The sequence below is a fragment of the Nelumbo lutea genome, chromosome 5 (genome assembly GCF_056320005.1).
Source record: "Nelumbo lutea isolate HS-2025 chromosome 5, American lotus-T2T, whole genome shotgun sequence".
NCBI classification, from domain to species: Eukaryota; Viridiplantae; Streptophyta; class Magnoliopsida; order Proteales; family Nelumbonaceae; genus Nelumbo; species Nelumbo lutea.
In genome coordinates, this window is record NC_142688.1 from 29,162,335 (window position 1) to 29,178,846 (window position 16,512).

Below are 16,512 nucleotides of genomic sequence, written 5' to 3' on the forward strand. Positions count from 1 at the left end.
CTTAACAATTATCGATATATTTATGAGAAGAAAAAGAAGAAAGAAAAGAAAATTCCAGAAGATATAGGGGTTGAACCCCTATTTTTGTTATAAGAAAATCAACATATCCATGAGAAGAAGAAAATGTGTTGATTAGACGAAATCTTAAGTTCTTTCTTATTTATTGGTTTGGGTTTTGAAGTCTTTGAGGGTTCAATGCAGCATTTAGCAATGTTTGAATTGATTAAACCCTAACAAATAAGAAAATAATAAAAAGAAATTAGTATATAAACACACAAAATGGATATTTTAGTTTAATAATGTCTATTTTATAATTAAAATTTGAAAAAATTAAGAATAAAAAGATTTTATAACATAATGTACAAAACTACTTGGTGATTAGGTGAGACGAGCCTCCAAGGGCGTCTTGTCGCCTAGGTGTTGTCTTGACAACTATGCTCCTGAACTACGACAATGGAACAATGATTTGATGTTACTCTAGGCTAGGCTCTAGAAGCTAAATTTTCCTACATCTCTTCCCAATGCACCAAGAACAGAAATCTATCCAATTTAGAGCAAGTTGAAAGTTCTTGAAAATTTGACCAGGTGTATTCTGCTTGTAGCAATGGGATCTCCTTTAATTCAAAGTCATCCACAAAGTCATTGAAGTTTCTCATGCTTGTAGTTATTCTTTGATTGGGGTTACTGATTTCTGTTGTGAACCATAAAACATTAAATTCATTTCCCGAACACCAAGGCGCCTCCCATAGACCTCTAACTGCTCCCAGCTCTTCCCAAAAGAACATCCTATCTCTGTAGGAATTTCATCCATAAACATTTGTCAATGCCCACTCCCTGCCATCATTAGGTTTTTTAATTTTTATTGAAATGGAGAATTGCACAACCAGTTCTCCATGCATTCTACCTCATTTTTCAAGATAGCCAAACAAGGGGTAAATAGAAATCAGGTTTTCTGGACTGAATTGTAGTTGGGCAGGGAGGTAGTTGATGTTTTTGCGTCGTTGGGATTTCTATGTATTGGAATTTCTTCACAATTGTAAATTTTAATCAATGTAATGTCTTGTTACTAATAAAAAAAAAAAAAAAGAAAATCTCCTTCATTCTGGTAATAAATAAAATGTAAACATGTCGCCCCACCCTACCACCGTTGTGTGGTTGGGAGACTCTGAGTAGCTTCTCTTATTTTTTCTTAATACATTTCTTGGTGTAATGATAAAATCTTGGGCTGGCAAGTGCAAAAACATGACTTCAAGTCTGAGGATGGTCACTTTGTGAAAAAAGTGGCAAAGGTTAGGTCCATATCCAGTCCATCCCTCCCAAGACACCAGATAGCTGGGACAAACTTTGGGTAATGACCCTTTTACATTCAGAAAACCACTTATAGAAAATGAAAAAAATAATGAAATGGTCAGAATCACAACAAACAAAGAAAAAAGGAAAGGAAAAACTTATGCTATAGCGGTAACCAATATAAAAAAGAAATTAATGTAATAGAGAAATACTTGCTACAGAACACCTTGCTGCTAAGAATAAGAAGTGGTAATCAATTTAATTTAAGACTTTTCCCTTTATAATTTAGTTCAAGCCTGAATTTTGCCAAATATTGTGTGCTAACTCATCTTTAAGGAATTTCATTGAGCTAATATTTTGTGTAAGCTTGTTAGTTCAAGCTTTAAACTTTGCCACTTACACCATTCCAATCTTACAAAAGCCTTAAGTGGATCATTCTTCCATTGAATCTTCCTGGAATGATACAAGTAGATAAGTTTGGATGGTAATGTCCCTAGCAATGAGTTATGCATATGTTTTCAAGCAGATTATCACTTGCCTTTTCTTTTAAGAAAATTGCAGCATTCTCATGTTGTTTTTGAATATTATTTTGCATTATTATTATTTTGTCAAGCCATTTAATTGTTTCTGCTTCTTCATTAACAACCTTCCTCTACCTACAGCTCAAATTGGTGTCCAAGGAAGATCCCTGGGCACACAGGGTAGATTTTCTTATTGAAGTCATGGTCTCCTTTATTGAGAGGCGTCAGTCCCAAAGGGAAGCCATAAATGCTCTTCCTCTCTATCCGAACGAACAGGTTATGTGGGATGAAAGCCTTGTACCAAGCATCAATTACTCTGGTGAAAGCTGTCTTGCTCTTCCAAAGCTTAATCTTCAATTTCTAACCCTCCATGACTATCTATTGAGAAATTTCAATCTTTTCCGTCTGGAATCAACATATGAAATTCGTGAGGATATTCAGGAAGCTGTGCCTCATCTTCTTGCATACATCAATAATGAGGGAGATACTGCTTTTCGTGGATGGTCGAGGATGGCAGTGCCTATTAAGGAATTTAAGATTACTGAGGTAAAGCAACCAAACATTGGAGAAGTAAAACCATCTTCTGTAACCGCAGAGGTTACATATAGCATTTCAAGTTATAGAGCTCAAATAAGATCTGAATGGGATGCCCTTAAGGAGCATGATGTCCTATTTTTACTTTCTATTCGTCCCTCTTTCGAGCCTCTCAGTGCAGAGGAGGCTGAAAAGTCAAGTGTTCCAGAAAGGCTTGGGCTTCAATATGTTCGTGGATGTGAAATTATTGAAATACGTGACGAGGAGGCGACTCTTATGAATGATTTCACTGGGAGAATTAAAAGGGATGAATGGAAACCTCCTAAAGGTGAACTGCGAACTGTGACAGTTGCCCTAGATACAGCACAATATTACATGGATGTTTCTGACATTGCCAAGAAGGATGCAGAGGACATTTATGGGACATTTAATATACTCATGAGAAGGAAACCCAAGGAAAACAACTTCAAAGCAATTTTAGAGTCAATAAGAGACCTTATGAATGAATCTTGTATTGTTCCTGACTGGTTGCACAATATATTTTTGGGCTATGGAGATCCTTCTGCAGCACAGTGGACAAACATGTCAGATCTTTTAGAAACAGTAGACTTCAAGGACACGTTTCTTGATGCAGATCATTTGAGAGAGAGCTTTCCAAACTATGAGGTGTTCTTTTCTCTTCCTGCCACTCCTGTCTCATTTGTAATATAGTGTGACTTTAGGGCTTTAACTATATCACATTGTATTTATAACCTTGTATGCTTTATAATTTTTGTAACTGGGAAAATTAATTGATTGGCTGAATTATGGTCCAGGTTTGCTTTGTGAATCCTGATGGGACAGAGAACTTGCATCCAAAACCTCCATTTCGAATAAATCTCCCCAAGGCATTTAAAGGCAAACCACATGCTCTACCAGGGAATGCAAAGTCCATTGTACCTACCATAAATCATGTTGGTATGGATGATACAGTTTCTAAGAAGGATGAACTTAGAGTGGAAGCATATGTCCCTCCTGATCCTGGTCCATATCCCCAAGATCAGCCAAAGCAGAACTCTGTTAGATTTACTGCCACACAGGTAATGAACAGCCTTTTAATTATGCGAAACATCTCATACATTTTACTGTGCATTTTAGCTCAGGTTATGCCTTTTGGTCTTGAGGTTTCCACTAAAGAAGTATCCAAACAATTGGGTCTTGGAATCTCACCCCTTTAATAATATGGTATTTTGAGATTTTCTGTTTTTAAGGACATTTGCCACATTGTTGGAATTGGATCTATTTTGTCTTGCTTTTGTTGGTTCATAAATTGTGGTTGCGATTGAATCATTCATGTGTTTTCTTCAATGTTTAAAATAAGCTTCTAGAAGTTATAATTGTAAGGTACCAAATTGTAAAGATTGTTGTATCAAATTGAACAAGAAGTCATGAATCATATCATATAATGTAGGGTGTTTTTAGAAAGTTTGATAAATTTGAAAATATCTCTAAAACTTCATACAAATATGAAAATGAGGTAAATCTCATTGCTGCCACCAAGTTTACTACTAGTATGGTATATACAACAAATGATTTACTTAAGTTCATCTTCAAGGTTTAATAATTCACAGAATGGTCCTTTAACCAGCATGTTGATGGTAAATAAAATAAAAAGATGACCTATTTAAAAGGTTTTGAATAGCTGCAATTGGAGCTGTTTCATGGTGCAATGGTAATACGTAAGGTCCTAGGCTGGTAAGTATAAAAACAAGGGTCCAAGTCGGAGATGTTTTTGTATGGGCTCTTCTAGATGGATGGTGTATTCGTGTTGGGTGCATGACAGAATCTGACACTCCACAGACTCTTGAGGGCATTTCTATGTGATGTTTCCTTTTTATCTCCTAGCTTATTATAAATGAACAGTTAATGTACAAGCCAAATGCCATTTTTCATATCAAACATTAGTGACAGAGTGACGAGGCAAAAAAAAAAAAAAGTATTTTGTAGTAGGATCCCAAATTGTTGTTTTTGGGTAACTTTGTTGACAGTTAGGGATCAGGGGTATTTTCATCATTTTATAAGTCAGATTCTGGTCAGGGGTAGTTGGGTGCATATCTGTTAGGTTTTGGTCTCTTGGATCTTTTTGTAACAAAAGTTATCTTTTGGGGGTTCATTTGAGGTTAGTTTTGTTCTTAAGGAGTTGCTTGTGAAAGGGAAACATTTTAGGGATATGTAAATATTTTAATTGGCTTCTCCAACAAGACATTGGGTCTTATAAAAGAGAAGGGGAAATGCTTCTGGAGGGGTCTTTTGGTTCTCTCTCTTGTTTGAGCTGTAGCTCAGCCCCAGCTAAGGTTTTCAAGTATGGGGAGCTTGGGTTTTGAGGAGTCGACCCATCTTGCCACCTTCCAATCCCTCAATTGCTATGTGTCCACGCAGGAGGCCAACTTGCTGCCATTGTTACTGTAACGGAACTGTTCCAGGAGTCGTACTTTAATAAAATTTATTCTGTAGCGGAACTGCCATTGCAACTCTTGTACTTTTCTGCATTTTAATAAAATATGCAGTCTATGATCAGAAAAAAAAGGAGAAGAGGATGAGTTGAGGTTCACAAATTGAGTTGAACTGGAACCCTTGGGATTCGGTACTAATAGTGTTTTTTTTTTTTTTTTTTTTTCTAGTTCTAATAGCTGTTAGACTTTGATGATAGGATTCAATGCTAAGATTTGAAATGGAGCCTTTGGCATTCACAAATTGACTTGTGAACCCCTATAGTAAATTGCAAGATTTTGACAACATAGGCTTGGAGTTTTTGGTTTTGAAGGAAACGATGCATATATCCAAAGCTAATATTATTATTTCGACAACATAATACTGTTGACTGTTGAGTTTTCAATAGTGAATAATAATGGTTCTTTCCCTTGAAGAAAACTCAACAGTATTACTTTGCAACTGGTTTTGCTTTGAAATTGTTAATCTTTTATATGTTTGCGGATTTTAATTTTTTTCTCAAAATCATGATTCTTTTTTAATTATTACAGGTTGGAGCAATCATCTCAGGTATTCAGCCGGGACTAACAATGGTTGTAGGTCCACCTGGGACAGGAAAGACAGATACAGCTGTGCAGATTCTGAATGTTCTTTATCATAATTGTCCCTCTCAGAGAACTTTAATAATTACACATTCAAATCAGGCTCTGAATGATCTTTTTGAGAAGATAATGCAGGTATCTTAGCTTGCCTTGGTGTACTTGTTAAATTTATCTTTCTGTAGATTTGTTGTAGTTATATAATTTTACCAAGTTCAAAACCAAATGTCACCTCCAAGGGAAGGTGAGGCAGCTTGGAATTTGAGCCTGGTATTGGGAGTGAAAGATTAAGGTGTTGTTACTGGAGTCTTTCTGGATCATTTAGGGGGTGTTTGACGACATGGCTTTTCAAAAACAACTGTCACATCAGCAAAACAGCATAATTTTGCTGATATGGTTATTGTTTTTCTTTTGATAAAAGAAAACCAACCATGTTGTCGAACACTCTCTTAATTTTTTATTTTAATATCTATAATACCCTTGAAGTTAAATTCTGTTGCATACTAGTTAGAAGATTGTAAATGCCATCCTTGTGAAATTCTTAACTATGTACAAGCATGCTTTGTTTAAGCTTAACTAAAATTCTGTATTCAATTTTGGATACTTAATTTCTAAAAGCCTATCATGTTTTACTTTCAGAGAGATGTTCCTGCTCGATACCTTCTCCGTCTGGGTCAAGGTGAGCAAGAGCTGGCAACTGATCTTGATTTCAGCCGTCAAGGTCGTGTGAATGCAATGCTTGTTCGGCGTTTAGAGCTGCTTGCGGAAGTAGAGAGGCTTGCAAGATCGCTTCAATTGCCAGAAGATGTAGGCTATACATGTGAAACTGCTGGATATTTTTGGTTGCTGCATGTGTATTCACGCTGGGAGCAGTTTCTGGCTGCTTGTGCACAGAATCAAGACAAACCAACATTTGTTAAGGACCGCTTCCCCTTTAAGGAGTTTTTCTCCAACACCCCACAGCCAGTTTTCACTGGCCATTCCTTTGAGAAAGACATGCGTGCAGCCAAAGGTTGCTTCCGTCATCTTAAAACCATGTTCCAGGAGTTGGAAGAGTGTAGGGCATTTGAATTACTTAAGTCAACAGCTGATCGGGCAAATTATCTGATGACTAAGCAAGCAAAAGTTGTAGCCATGACTTGCACTCATGCAGCTCTCAAAAGGAAGGATTTTCTGCAACTGGAGTTTAAGTATGACAACTTGCTTATGGAAGAAAGTGCCCAAATTTTGGAGATTGAGACATTTATTCCAATGCTACTCCAGAGGCAGGAAGATGGTCATGCACGCCTAAAGCGTTGCATATTAATTGGTGATCATCACCAGTTGCCTCCGGTTGTCAAGAACATGGCTTTCCAGAAGTACAGCCACATGGATCAGAGTCTGTTCACGAGGTTTGTTCGCCTTGGTATCCCATATATTGAACTAAATGCTCAAGGTAGAGCCAGGCCAAGCATAGCAGAACTTTACAACTGGAGGTACCGAGATCTGGGTGATCTTCCATATGTTCGGGAGCAAGCTTTCTTTCATAAAGCTAATGCTGGATTCTCGTTTGAGTATCAGCTGGTGAACGTTCCAGATTACCATGGGAAAGGGGAGAGTGCTCCTTCACCATGGTTCTATCAAAATGAAGGAGAGGCAGAATATCTAGTCAGTGTTTATATTTACATGCGTTTGTTAGGTTATCCTGCAAGTAAGATTTCAATTTTGACCACTTACAATGGCCAGAAGTTCCTGATTCGTGATGTCATCAACAGACGGTGTGTGCCATATGACTTCATTGGTCCCCCTAGCAAGGTGAGTCATTATAAAGAGGTTTATTCTGTTATTCTTTCTATTTTTCAGAATTTATTGGATATGAACGTTCTACCACATTTCTTTTCATGTAATCATTGATGACCTTATTTCTCTCATGATAGGTTACAACCGTCGATAAATTTCAAGGGCAGCAAAATGACTTCATCTTACTGTCTCTTGTACGTACACGTTTCGTTGGCCACCTTCGTGATATTAGAAGATTGGTTGTTGCAATGTCTCGAGCACGGCTTGGTCTATATGTCTTTTGTCGTCGCTCCCTTTTTGAACAGTGTTATGAACTACAACCTACATTTCAGCTTCTGCTTCAGAGACCTGACCTCCTTGCCCTAAACCTGGAAGAAAATACTCATTTTACAGAACGTCCTGTTGGGGATACCGGAAGGATCCATTATATAAATGGTGTTGAACAGATGGCTAATCTTGTCAACTTAAAAATGCACGAGGTTTATCAGGTATGCCACCTCTTCTAGTACTGGGATCCAAGACTTGACCTCCCCCTAACCCCTAAAAAAGCCAAACGCACCATGGACCATTTATTTTATTTTATTTGATGGAGTAATTGAATATCGTAGAGGTAATTGTCTCATTATTAATTCCTTTCATTGGTACTAGGAACGACTTGTGAGCTACAACTACAATTATCATACTGCTTACCCACCAGTCTGGGATGCAAACGAGCTGCTGCAACACACTCATCAAAATTCAACATCCTCAAACAATGTGAGTAAGGCTGATACTTCGTCTACAAGTGCTGCTGCTGCAAATGGGGATGTTCTGCTCGACAATGGTTCAAAGAGTGAAGCTCAGAGTATGGACAGTCTAACCAATCATAACGAGGACATGACACTTGAAAGTAATTCAGAGGGGAATAACCAAGTGGATATTGCAAATGATGGTGGTTCAGATTTGCCACTTGAAAACAGTTCAAGGGATGAAGATAAGATGGAAGAGTGACCTAGAAAGTATTGGATGACTAATAGAAGCTTGTGGATGGTTTAGCCCAAGTCCATATTTGTGTCACGATTGCCGAGTTCACTAGGACCTGTATTGTGCAATGCCCCTCCATGCTAAAGCTTATGTATATTGTTTAATTTGGTGCCAGATTTATGCATTAACTCGTGGACCCACAAGGATGTCTGCTTATGCATCATTCTTTCCAATAGAAAGACCAGTACCTTGTTCAAATGAGCCCTCAAATTCCCAGTATCATTTAAACTTTAGCAAGCGAGCATTCAGTTGGAATCAAATTATGACCATCAAGAAGGCATTGGATATAAAGACCAAGAGCGATTATTCTCATTAAGGCCGTGGCCTTCGGCAGTAATTACGCGGAGGATGGCATCCATTTGCTTTTTTTATCTCAATTCTGTACGGATGGACAAACTGATCATATTACTTGGTTCCGGAGCTGGGTACTTGAAGGGTCGGGTGAGTAATGTACGTTGTTAAGAGAATTTCATAATTGTCTTTCTGATCAAGGAATTTATTATCTCTACATCGACTTGTGGTTTTATTAATTTTGAATGGATAAGTTTCACTCAATCCTATGTGACAAGCAAGGGAATTCTGAATTCTCATGTGGGTTCAAAAGAGTGGCCACTTTGTAAAAAAAAGGGGAAATTTCCCAATAAGTACCCTGTATTTTGGGCCTAGTGTATTTGTCTTTTTCAAATGCCACTTAACAACTGTTTAACAGCTAGTTAACACCAGGTATTGGATTGTCATGTTTTGAAAGGACAGGTACTGAATTGTCACATTTTAAAGTTCGGGGATCAAAGTGGCACTAGGCCCAAAGTACAGGGTACTAATTGAGAATTTTCCCTAAAAAAATATGCTAATCTGTATTCAACGAACCCCTCATAAACACCCTGAAGTCTAGTTATTAATTTTGTTGTTTAAAAAAGTAGTAATAAGTTTTTAATAGAGCAATTTCATATCAATTAACAGCTAAAGATTATTAATGATATAAGTTTAAGATGGAAAGTAAAGTAGAAAAAGGGATGTTTTATTTAATTGAATTGTGAAAGAGGGGGAATTAAAATAAGAATAGAAACGTTTACACTTGTATTGTTTCTTTTTTTCTCCTAAAGCCTTTTGATCTTTTAAAATTTAGGCTCAGTTTGGAAGGAGTACTAATACAAATATGTGGAGTGCAAAGTCTTGTATTTTGTATGTATGTATATTATACAAATTCGTATTTGTACTTCCAAACTGAGCTTTAATAGTACGTGTTAAAATAAAATATAAATAATACAGTGTATATATATATATATATATATATATATATATATATATATATTAATGTATTCACACACATTAATAAGATGCATCAATATAAATGATATTATAAAAAAATGCTTGCCTTGTCATTTTTGTCACCTAGGCATATATATATATATATATATATATATATATATTTAATGTATTCACACACATTAATAAGATGCATCAATATAAATGATATTATAAAAAAATGCTTGCCTTGTCATTTTTGTCACCTAGGCAATACCTTATTATAATATTATCATTGCTAAATATTTGTTTGAAAGTTCAATGTAAAATCTAAAATCAAAATACTAGTATGATTTAAATTTTATAAGAAAAACTTAACCAATAAACTGGTCATAAAGTGGTAACCATTGGTTGTTCAAAGACCTGGTATCATGTCTTTCGGGCATCTAGGTTTTCCCATGGGGGTGGATCCACATCCAATCCACGATTTGTAACTTTGGATATTCAAACAAGATTCTAAGGGAAGACCAATTGGCAGTTCAACTTTCCCATTAAATGGTCGTCATATTTACAGGGTAAATTACAAAGGCCCCCCTCCCCCGCCCGCCCCTGGTAATTATGGGGTTTGTGACAAAGACTTCCTGTACCTTGTTTTGTGACAGATTCCCCTGTACTATGACCGAGAGACAAAGACCCTTTGCCGTTGAAGTCCGCTGTTGCAATGTTTTCTAATTTTCATACTACCTTCATAGTAATTATTGGGAGAAAAATACTGTTCATCTTCTCCGACTTCATCATACACAAACAGCAGCAGCGGTAGCTGTTGCATTGGTAGCAAACTTCCGAAATCCTCCCTCTCTTCTTCCCCCTTTCCTTTTCTCTCCTCCCCTTTTTTCTTCCCGATTTCCTCTGTTTTTCGTTCCTTGCAGATGAAGAGAGAGGGTAAACTAATAATCCAATGGCTCCTTTCAATCTTTTGTGGAGAGAGATACGGCACTGCTGTTCTTGATTGTGCTATCCGAAGAAGCCGTAGCCAAGCTCTTGCCATAATAATCCATGGCCACATCGTGAACGGTATCTTGGTGATCCGTTTCAATCTTCTGTGAATGCAGCATCTTGCTCAGAGAGAATTGAATCGCTAGCACCTTCAAATCCCCAATATCTTTCTTAAAATCCATGTCCTGAGCTTGGCGACACAACCGGCGTACTCAAACAACCTCTGCAACAGGTAGGCTGTGAATTTCCAGCAAAAGGGAACAATTTCAACCGGCGGCAAGACGGCTACCTGTTCAAAGGAATAACAGAATGGATATTGCTAATCATAATTCCCCAACCAAACAAAAAGGAAAAAAAGAAATTGCACAAAAAATACATCTACGAAGGGTAGAAAATTTATAAGCAACATGGCCAACCATATTAGACAACGTTCGGCACAATAATGCCCCAAAGGCCCAAACCAACAAGATCATTAAAGTCCAAAGCGCCGGGAAGAAAACATAAGGGGGGAAACAGATCAGAAGGAAAAGAAATGTGACTTGACATGTGAGACCAACTGAAGTGGTATATGCAGATTGCTCAAGTATTACAATTTACAAGGTGGAACTTCAGACGATTTGAAGGCGTGTTTTTTTTTCTTTGTTTGTTTGTTTTACATGAATCAGATGAAAATTTTCTGTTATAGTTTATTTTTTGGATCCTTGGATTGTTGTCTTCTTATCATTGGTTTGTCTCACTCCCCCTCTTTGATCTTCCCATTTAATAGTCAAATACCAAGTAGTGAAGGTAAGCCTAGCAAAGCGTGCTCATTTTGATCTTTTGGACTGGAGTTTATATAATATTCTGGATGAAAACTAAAAAATATGTTTCAATCATGATAAATCGAAGATTCAGCCTCTTATTAAATTCGAAACATCACCTAAATACACCTTTTTGGTATTCATCCAAATGCTAACCAATTAGTCAACACGTATTCATCTAAATTTTCTTGGGTTTCTGGTTGATGAATGTTTTTCAGGTACCATACTCTTCTGGCACATAGAAATTGCCTTATTTTTAAACTCCTTAAACAAATTTTATGCTATTATATTGCAACTCCTTAAACTTGTTTTGAGTGCGTATGCTTGATTGGAGCTTGGAGCTAGCTTATACAACCTACTACTTTTATGTTAAGCGTGAGGGTATGATGTTGAGAAAGTTACAGGCAGCCATTTAGGGTTAGAAACCTTTAGGCTCTGTTTGTTTGCAGTGTAAATCTGAATAGGATGCAAATTTTGCTTTCAGTTCAGTTTTGCATTTCTTTTATAGTTTTTGTATTTTTCAACTATGATTTGCATTCTACTTGATACAAAATTTGTATTTTTAGTCCCGTTTGCACTCGCTGATAGTGCAAATTTTATATCCCCAAAACTGATATAAAATCTGTACCACCTTCATCCAAATAAATCTGTCATATATAAACTAGGAACCACATCATCTTGCTTTTTAGAGCTTGTTTAGGAGGGCTGATCTGAAGATTCAGCTGCAAAGGTTCCAAATATCACAATGTATGGATACATTTGTATATAATATATATGGATCAATTTTCAGATATTCAGATATGTGGCTTTAAACCTATGTTATTTCAGTGGTTTCAAATAACAATAGACGAGACGCCATATCACATCCATCCATCCACTAACAAGTTGTCAAATGGAAAAAAAAAAGTCAATTGTTTGATCAATATTTCACATTGAGAGTATTACTACTTTGAACCTTGTGAGATGATTTGAAGGAGTCGGATTTTCTCCTCAGAAATGCTCCTCACACCAGCCTCAGAGCATCCAACATACATTGGAGCATCTGCCATGAATGACAACATTTAAGTGTGGGAGATCAGAGATGTTCCCAATTAACAAGTGCAAAGTGTGTGAGGTTGGTGTGAGAAGCAATAACTCCGGATTCATTTGAAATGTTTCATGAGCAATTCTAAGATGCTGAAGTATACAGCCCTTCAAATAATCGACTGAGAGCTGATTGATATGGGTGGAATTTTCAACCAACATAACATGTAAGCTATTTGTATGGGGCCCATCTCATAAACCCAAAGCTGCTGCGAGTCAGCCCTATTTGCTACAAATAAAACAGTCAAACTTGAAGCCTAGCTATAATTGGTGGAATTTAATTACATCCAACCTATTTGCATTCCCATGCATTTACATTAATGCAAACAAAATTGTCACTACAAAGTACAATCAAACTGAGTCTTAGGTCATGAAAGCGAGAAGTATGTTAGAAAGGTAGTGCATCAACGGTCATTCAATTTGAATCCATTCCCTTCCAAGAATCAAACAAGAAGTTATCCATAATAACGTCTACAATCAGCTTAAATCCCATGGAACTCGGAAAGTTTTTTATGGGAACACTTGTAATTAACAGCGATGAAACATTGGAAAATAGAGAAGAGTGGAAGAGTAAACCATCGCCATCTTCATGGAAAAGTCAATTGAGAAAATAAGAAAAATAAAAAGAAAAGAGAAACGTTACGTTGGAGAAGGAGCAATCAAAGACCAAACAAAAGCACCCCTCCCACTCGAGAAAGTTTCAGCAAATGAAAGCAAAGAAAGAAGCAGTCATTTTTAAAACTTTAAATTCCAGTCAAAGGTGGTGAGTGAAGGATTCTCTACTTAATGGACTCATGGAGGTAATGGGGGAGATGCTACCTAAGATGTTGGGGTTCTTTTTACCAACATTTGACTACATATCCTACTGATATTTTTGAGGCTGACAAAAGAAAGGAAGGGTCCCATAAGTTTTAAGTGGCGGTGATGATCACAATAATGATAACGATGATGGAAATGGTGGTGATAGTGGGGAGGGGGGAGAGCGATGGGGATAGTACTGATAGCGGTTGATGGAAACAGTGAATTAGTCGTCGTTGTCGACAGCGGTGGCGGATGAGGTCGGCAATGCATGATACAGGTCATACCATGCAGGCCAGAGATATTGTATATATGGTGGGCAAGCGAATTAGATAGCAATGGTGCATATGTATAGCGATTAGCGAGACGTGGTTGATAAGGGTTTAATGTTAGAGAGTGTTAACAGTGCGTGGGTGGTGCCTTTTATATACAAAAAAAAAAGTTGAAAGCCTTGCATTTTCAATCGGAACTGAACTAGAATTATGTACAACAAAGTAGAAAGCGATGACGATCGGTGATGGTGATGCTTATGGCAACCACCACCACCACCACCACCACTTGACGATGGCGATGGCCGATAATTAAGCCTCCTAGGAACAAAGAAGGTCCCATACTCCCATGCATGTTGTTAATAGTTAATTGTATGGACAACTTTGTTAGTGCTTAGCTGAGGACGGATATAAGGTGCTGCTCTGGCCTGATCAAGGGATCAAGTCTTCAATTAACTTCTAATGATGGTTCAGCTGCTCAGGATAAGAATTTAAATTTTTAGAATGAATTGATGCTAATTCAAATATATAGGGATTAATAACGATGATTCATGCATGGCAATATCAATAACGATGAATTGATGCTAGCTCTTCTCACCCTTGCCCCCATCCCTAATCTAGTAATTCAAATCCGATTCAATCTGTTTGAAGCCTGATGAGGTACCAAGGAGCCCTAAATTAATTCTTTGTTGATCATTATCTCGAAATCTTATGTTAAGAACTCTAGGGGGCAATCTTTTTTCAGATTTTAAGAGGAAGAAAAGATGGTCAATGGGCTTTTGGTTCCCATTAACCAAAAACCCTATGTTCTTTTTTGAGTAAAGTTTATTTTCATGGGTATCACTTACCATCTCCTAAGTGGGTAAATAATTCTTTCCCACTTAGGGGGGAAGTTGCCAATACTTGAATAGGACAAAAATGCCCCTTTTAATAATGGATTGTTATGGTTAAAATGGTCATTGCCTTATTTACATGAGAAATAAAAGGGCATATAGATAAATACACTTATCTAGATAAGTGTTTTGTAGGAAAAAACTTACCCAGGTATTGCATTTACTCAAATAAATAGCTTACTAAAAAATGAACAGTAATAACGCCACCAGACATTATTTTGAATGCTGAAAGTCCAAATGCAAGCATGCATGGATATCTACTTAAAAGGTGGTGGTGCCACAACAACATGCTGGCAACCCATCCCCGACCTGATTAGTTGGTACCGGGAAAAAAACATAAATACGTAAATCCTTAAAAATCTATAGGAGAATTAGTAAATCCACTTGTTTAAATGGCAAGGAAAATTACAATTTTCATTGTGAAGTGAAAAATATAATGAGTATTTTAGCCTGAACTTTTCCTCCCATTTTACACTGAAAAGAAAAAAAAAATGGTTAGTTAAATATATGTTCCTGTACAACATAAAGTTTAAAAAAGAGTAATTTCCTACAAGATGATGCCATAATTTTCAGCCCGGTCCTGGGCCCTCATCAGGCCTAGCCCACACACAGATAAAATATTTTTTACATAAAAGGCATATGCCCGGAATCAAGCCTGGACCCAGTTTATAAGCCCTTATCATATCATATGTGCAAATCTCAGCCCGGTTCATTATCACCCCCTACACAATAACATAAATTAGTTGGTGGTTCAGGCTGAAACCATCTAACTTAAAACCCGGACCCGACAAGACGTGATACTTGCACACCAGTGCTGGTGTGGTTTCACATGGACCTGACCTGGACTAACCTGTTGACAAAATGGAACCCATGAAAAGGAAACAAAAATCCTACCAAAAAATAAAAGAGGTTACCTGAACAAGCTGTTTGGTGTGAATTGGAATTTGCTACTCCCCTCCAAACCAGCATTTTATAGAAGTTGCTTTCTTGGTCCTTTAGGAAAGACCACTAAACGACCTGATCAATAAGTAGTTACGCTTGTTGGTCTTCCATCTCTATGTTTGGGCCCCTTATTATCTATCCAGGCCTGGGCCCTAGACTAAACCCAGAGTAGGCCTTGGTCTTGCAGATTCTAGCCCAGTTAGCTTATATCCAAGGAGGCAAGGAAGCTAATTTTAGGTTAGGTATTACTGTATGCAAGACCAAAAATAGCACATTTTTGGTAAGAGAGGGCAAAACTAGACTCACGGGGAACCCGAACCTTAACTCAATACAGGGACCAGGGTATTTGCCTGTATGCAAGCAAATCTCTCAGTGTCCTCATTTGCATCGAGTAAGCAATAGTATTTTATTTAATTCCGAGAATCTCCTTTAAACTGAAAAGAAGTTCCCTGATTCTCTAAACTTTCTACCTATGAAAATAAAGGGGAGGAAAGAAAAGAAAAGGACTAAAATAAAGAATTTTCTTCTATGAGAAAGTAATGCTAATTTTGCTTTCTCTCACTCCCTACTGTTTTCCTTTGCTTTCCATCCAACTTTTAGGAGAGAAAGTTAAAGAGCTCTCTATTCCGTCCTAACTTTCAATTTCGCTTGCCAACCAAAATTCTTTTAGATCTTCTTTTTCGTTTATTCCTTTTTTTTTTTTTTGCTTTGCAACATGAAGGCTTGGAGATCATTTAGAGCCATCAGATAATCCGAGTAAAAGAACAGAAGAGGGTCATTGCCAAATCATCTGATTAGGAATGCTTGAGGGCTTTCTTGAGAGTTGGAGAAGTGACAAAGTTGAACATGAATGATGAACACCCCCCCCCTCTTCCCCCTTGTTTGCAAATGAAAGCTACTAAAGATTAAAGAATGGGCATAAATTTTCCAAGTTGAAGATGGGCCTTTAGAGATGGGCCAACTTAGTAACCCAGGTTGATCCATAGTTAGAAGATGTGTCTGGAGATATTTTCTTTTGGGTCTCGTCGAGTTTATGTTGGCATGCATAAGAAATTGGAAAAGGCAAAACGTGGAGAGAGGGAATAACAGTTTCTTCATATATACCACAATGTGATGTCACTCACCAAAGCCTCCAGTAAGTGCAAAACCCACATTGTGAGACCTGCATTTACGTGTTTCATCAACTTGTCGGCAACAGTATTTCCTGCTCTCAGCATTACACCATGGTCCCATCCTCTTTAGGGGTTTGCATGTTTCTTTCTTTGAGAATT

General features: G+C 37.3%; 1 protein-coding gene across 1 annotated transcript in view; it reads left to right on the forward strand.

Moving 5' to 3' along the window:
• The window catches only part of EMB2765 (P-loop containing nucleoside triphosphate hydrolases superfamily protein), a 50,851-nt gene extending 42,128 nt beyond the window's left edge, over nt 1-8,723 (forward strand). Inside the window, exons 9-14 of the mRNA XM_088947386.1 lie at nt 1,953-3,011; nt 3,161-3,424; nt 5,366-5,551; nt 6,053-7,207; nt 7,330-7,680; nt 7,841-8,723. Coding sequence (XP_088803512.1) covers nt 1,953-3,011; nt 3,161-3,424; nt 5,366-5,551; nt 6,053-7,207; nt 7,330-7,680; nt 7,841-8,182 — 3,357 coding nt within the window. The 3' untranslated portion in view covers nt 8,183-8,723. The remainder of the gene's footprint in view (nt 1-1,952; nt 3,012-3,160; nt 3,425-5,365; nt 5,552-6,052; nt 7,208-7,329; nt 7,681-7,840) is intronic.
• The last annotated feature ends 7,789 nt before the right edge of the window (nt 8,724-16,512 follow it).